At 38.3% G+C, this 5885-nt stretch overlaps 1 protein-coding gene across 4 annotated transcripts in view; it reads left to right on the top strand.

Moving 5' to 3' along the window:
- LOC108425931 (CMRF35-like molecule 2) overlaps positions 1-3406 on the top strand; it is a 3873-nt gene extending 467 nt beyond the window's left edge. For 3 of the 4 annotated variants that reach the window (XR_005130420.1, XM_017695014.2, XM_017695012.2), the window contains 3 exons: positions 1-130; positions 1638-1818; positions 1916-3406. The exon at positions 1-130 is cut by the window's left edge. Coding sequence is in view for 3 of the 4 variants with exons in the window: in XM_017695014.2 (XP_017550503.1) it covers positions 1-130; positions 1638-1818; positions 1916-2030 (426 nt within the window). In the remaining variant the exon portion in view is untranslated. Of the gene's footprint in view, positions 131-1637; positions 1823-1915 lie in introns of all 4 variants that reach the window. The other variant, XM_017695013.2, reaches the window with a different exon arrangement.
- Positions 3407-5885: the final 2479 nt, after the last annotated feature.

The raw sequence follows: 5885 nt of genomic DNA, 5'->3' as shown, positions 1-5885 counted from the left end.
AATAAAAAGGAAGGCTTTTTCACTATCCACATGACGAACGTTAAACCAGGCGATAATGGATGGTACTGGTGTGCAATTGAGAGAGTCAGCCGACATGTGTCCATCTCCATGGAGTTAATCATATCTTCAGGTAAGTTGAGTTTAAAAGGCTCTAGATAGAATGAGCGAGAATACTGTCTCTCCTTTTATAGTCCTGAAATTATACACAGTTTCAATAAGCCTTCTGCATAGTCAAAGTATGAATATAGTATATGTATATAGTATATATAGTGTATGTAGTATGAATAGTCCTGGAGAAGCGGAAGATGATGGATGGATGGATGGATGGATGGCATAGTCAAAGTAGAGTAAAAAAGGGAATTTATTACATCCAAAGACTTTTAAGACTGTTAACAATATGGACTTCAATGTAAAGTAGATGGGTTATTCTTAGTCCATAGGAATGAATAATAAAAGTTTGATATATATATATATATGTATGTATGTATGTATACAGACTGTGGGTGTTCAAACTTTTGCAAATAATGCACCCTCTGCAGAGGACACACTTACCATCTCCAAAATGGTAACTTTACCTTTACAGGAGAAGCAAAAAAAAAGTTATTTTGGGTCATTTCTTTTGGTCCATCATGAAATTTACACACAATGTAAAGGTTAACAAGCACTTTCAGATTACGACAGAAACTGAAAAATGACCAAAAATGGATATACAAGGTTTTGTTCCGACAACAGCAATATATATATATATATATATATATATATATATATATATATATATATATATATATATATATATATATATATATATATGTGTGTGTGTGTGTGTGTGTATATGTTTTGTCTATAATATGTGCTGTTAGACTACTTCACACCGCTCTGTGCCTACTGTCTTGTAAATACAGCGAATCAACACCCCTTTACAGAGGACACACTTAAATATTTGCATTTATAGTTTTTATTTATTTGCTATGTTTAACATATTGGGGAAAAGCAAACAAATTGTGCTAGAACATTTGTGCAGGCCACATTTTTAGATTTTCCTCAAATATGTTAAATTAAGCAAATAAAAGGTAATTTCATTAAAATATGCTCTCTTTAAATATGTTCTCTTTAGAGGACACTGCAGAGAAAATTAAAGAAATATGTCATTTGTCTATAATAAATATTTAGACCTGAGACCACATTTAAAATATGGGTGTTTTTGTTCTTTACCTTAGACATCTCATATATTCAGACAAATATTCAGAAAATTTGAAATTCATGTTTAAATGTGACTGATTCTACTTTTCATTTGGATTGTTATGCTGATAATATCATTTGTAATGAAAATGTTGGTAAATTAGAAAAAAAATTATAACACAAAACAGAAGCATTTTAAGTAGTGGCTTTAGACTTTCAGACCCCCCAGGAAATAGTACTTGCTATACAGTTCAAATATGACCAAGTTAAATGTGTTCTTGAAATGATACTGTATCTTTGTGTAATGTGAAAATATAGGACGCATTTTAAATGATATAATTAGCATCCATATACATGTAGTATGTAGAATGACCATGAAATGACCATTACGGGTCAGATTCGTCTAAATGGAAAATGTAAATTAGGGAGAGTTCCAACATCATATATTTTCTCTACAGAGAAAGCTCAGCATTGCTCTGTGCCTGAGCTCACAACATCATGCAACATCATAGAGACCACCACACTACCAGTGACAACCAGCAGATTAACGACTCCAGAGACAACTGAAACAACACGGACATCACAAACAGCGTCCAGTACCACATATTTAACAAGTCTGATGCCTGAAGTCATTACAGAGTATGTAAGAGGCTGAATGGAAAGCAGAGGTACTCACAGTTTGATAACACATTTCTAGAAATGTTAACATTCATTATTCTCATGTTCTCCTTTTCAGAGACACTACATTCGCTGTAAGTCTAATCCACAAAATCTGGTGCATCATGCGGTGGATTCTCTTCATAGGACTGTGTTCCTTCCTCTTGTCTTTCATAATATACTTTGATCTATGAGGAAAAAGAGACTGGGTCAGAATGTTCACTGATTTTTTTTTTTAACTGCTCGGCCAAATTTCAGAATTTGAGATCGCCTCTGCTTAACACCCAGTGTACACTTTAGTAGAAACACCAACCATTCACCTCCACAAAATCACTCAACTTGGTTTGAAGCTAAAGAACCTGTTCTAGAGTCTAAATTGGTGACAGTGATAGTACCAGACATCCAAAGTGTTTAATGCTGCCAAAGGCCAGATACCAGAAAGTTATGCATACACTGATTCAACACTCACTACAGAACCATAGCAAAAGACCTGTCAGTAGAATTGGTTTGATAACTTGCAACACTGAAGAACAACTAATCATCCCGGCACAGTAGGGGTGGGACAAATCGATAAAGCATAGTCGCAATATTTTGCGCAGCAATATTGTACAACAAGTATTGATTTTATGGCATTGTTAGCCAGTTTGTCTACTTGACAATCCCATTTTTGCAGTTGACAAAAGATAAAGTGCAATATATGTTACTGCAGTACTCAGCATATTGCAGTACTTCAGTATCATGATAAATACATATCGTGACTTCAGTAACATGATAATATCATATTAAGGGGGCCTTTGGTGATTCCTACCCCTACTGGACAGGTGCACCATGCAGGATTTCCTCAGACTAATGAAAGTAAAGAACGTAAGTAAGACAGAAGCCAGCGGTCACTCAAAAAGAAAGGCAGAATCACCTGAATTTCCAGCAGTGTGTCCTTTGTAACCCTGGGGAATTTAGAATAGTGTGTCAAAAGGGAATGCTGCCAAAAAAGGTCATTACTCAATTACTTATGACCATTGATGTCTTGAAGCTGTTGTAGCCTTCAACATGTTTGCAACATACACTCTTTAAAAAAGAAGGTTCTTCAGAGGTTCTTTAGTAAAGACGATGATTCCAAATAGAACCATGAACACTCAAAGAACCAACTGCATCCATCTGCATGCAACATACTCTCCATCAATGTTCTTCAATTGATGGAGAGTGTGTTGCATAAGGTTCTATATAGCACTATAGCACTAAGAATCATTATTCTACTGTATACAAGCTTGGCATTGTAAGAATAGCAAAACTTTGGTGCTTTATAGTACAGTTTTCTGAAAGGTTCATTGAAGAACCATATACAGCACATTCTCCATGCAAAGAACCATTTAAGCATGCACTTGGTTCTCCGAGTCTTTACGATTCGACAAAGAACCCTTGAAGAATCACCTTTTTGACTTATTAATTTGTGGTGTCTGAATACATTTTTTCCTATCAGATTTATTTTTTGAACATGCCTTTGTTGTTGCTCATGAATAGAATTTCTTTTGTAAATATGTACAAATTATTAATGTTCATAGAAATATAGAAATATAACTTTCCTACTGCAAAATGACCTTGTACACTCTTGTGCAAAAATAAATCAACAAATAAATAAATAATAAATAAAAATTGTGCCAAAATACAAAGGTTTACTGATGTTTTTTGTCTGGTGAGAGTCCAAATTTACATCCTACAGATAATATTTGGCCTCACATTAAAGTTGCTTGGCAATGTTTTTCAGCTGTTTGAAGCCGTCAATACTGAATAGAACTATACTGACTTTTCTGTTTGTCTGGGTAAAAATAATTTAAAAAAAGAATAATAATATGAATAAGTTGTGCATTGGCCACATTATTAGAAACCTGACCTTGTAATCCAAGATTTGGATTTGACTGGAGATTGTAGTCCATCTGTTCATAAAATCAACTTTTAGAAATTCATCAGTGGTCATTTTCTGTCCACAGAGCTGCCCTTGGCTGGACATTTCTGTGTGGTGGACTAGCAAAAAAACCTAAGGAGTAAAAATAAAATTGAACATGCACAAAATGGCCAAACATTAAGCTTTCAATGGGCAAGAAATCATTAGTAGTCAGTCAGTAAATTTGAAAGAATTTAGCTTTTCCATTTCATCATCATGAGTCCAGATAGGGTCACGGTAGCAGTTGGGAGAGCAGAGAATCCCAGATGACCCTGTCCCCCGCAACTTCCTCCAGCTCATTCCCAGGGATCTCAAGCCACTCCCAGGCCAACTTGGAGATATAATCCCTCCAGCGGATCCTAGGATGACCCCGGGGTCTTGTCCTGGTAGACCGTGCCTGGAACACCCCCACCGGGAGGCGTCCAGGGGGCATCCGGATCAGATGCCCGAACCACCTCAACTGGCTCCTCTCAATGCGGAGGAGTAGTGGATCGACTCTGAGCTCCTCCCGGATGACTGAGCTCCTCGCTCTATCACATAGTGTGTAGCCCGCTACCTGACGAAGAAAGCTCATTTCCACTGCTTGTATTCGCGATCTCGTTCTTTCGGTCATAACCCACAGCTCATGACCATAGGTGAGGGTTGGGATGTAGATCGACCGGTAAACAGAGAGCTTCGCCTTTTGGCTCAACTCCCTCTTCACCACTACAGTCCGGTACATTGACCGCATTACTGCTGCCGCTTGTCTCACGATCCCTCTTCCCGTCACTCGTGAACAAGATCCCAAGATATTTGAACTCCTCCACCTGGGGCAGGTCCTTTCCCCTTACCTGGAGTGGGCATGCCATCCTTTTCCGGGCCAAGACCATGGACTCAGACTTGAAGGTGCTGATCCGCATACCAACCACTTCACACTCAGCTGCAAACCGCTCCAGTGAGCGCTGGAGGCATCCATGTGATTCCGCCAAAAGAACAACATCATCTGCAAATAGCAGAGACGCCACCCTCCGGCCTCCACACATAATGCCCTCCTGACCCTGGCTACGCCCGACACTCTGTCCATGAATATCACGAACAAGAGTGGAGACAGGGCACAACCCTGGCAGAGTCCAACGCTAACACTAACACTAAAAGCTAACATTAGCGTGTTAGTGTTAGCTTTTCCATTTGATTTCTTTAAATGTCAAAGCCTTGTGGGTAAACTTTTTCCATTGGCATTACAATACATTTGCTTGATTTAGGCTGCTCTGATAAGTAGTGTGCTAGGTTGAGGGGGGTTCCACCACTCAGAAATACCTGGCAAGAGCATCCCTGTGGTCAGAAGCTGATGAAGGGCCAGAGAGTGGGCTCATGAGCAGAGGGGCTGCAGTCTCCAGTGAAGTGTATTTACAGCTTATTCATAGTTGTTATCATTCACGCTATATTGGATTATTTTTGGGGGTTAGACATTTTCACATTCTGCAGTCTCTAATTTACTAAACCATAATTTTGCTGCTACAAGGAAGGTTTGTCTAATGAAGAGTCTTCATCTTATCAACTTATTGGCAATCAATTCTCAGCTGGGGATCCTCGTATTTCCAAGTATCAGCAATGTACCCATGTCATGTTGCAAAGATGATTAATATATGTTTATGCAATCAGTTTTGCCAATGAGCCCATTACTAAGCACTGTAATCAAACCATTGTAGTTAGCATGGTATACATATGATTCCAATGCTCTAATCAGATAATCTGGCAGCTCATTGTGTTGTTTATTTAATTAACACCCCCCACACTTGAACAGTTCTCAGGCACAGTTTGATTCTGTACAGCCGTGTGTATTGTGGCAAAAGCTAACATCCTGGAGCATGTAAACGGACACTGTCTCACCTTAAAGAGATCAATTAATGAGCTCATTTATAATTAACCAGTATTGATCTCCTCTACTTGGTGGTGGAAATAAAACACCGCCGCTAGCCTTGTATATCACTTGCTTAACTTCTTACTCATTGTTATAAACTCATTAAAGGGAAACTGGAGGAACTTCTTACTTCCCTTTATACATGATTACCAATTGTTTCTTCAGCCTATTAAGTAGATCTGAAATGCAATCACCATCCACTTCATTAGA

This window comes from Pygocentrus nattereri, chromosome 6, assembly GCF_015220715.1.
Source record: "Pygocentrus nattereri isolate fPygNat1 chromosome 6, fPygNat1.pri, whole genome shotgun sequence".
NCBI lineage: Eukaryota > Metazoa > Chordata > Actinopteri > Characiformes > Serrasalmidae > Pygocentrus > Pygocentrus nattereri.
The sequence above is the reverse complement of the archived record's forward strand: the minus strand, read 5'-3'. Positions and strand labels throughout refer to the sequence as shown.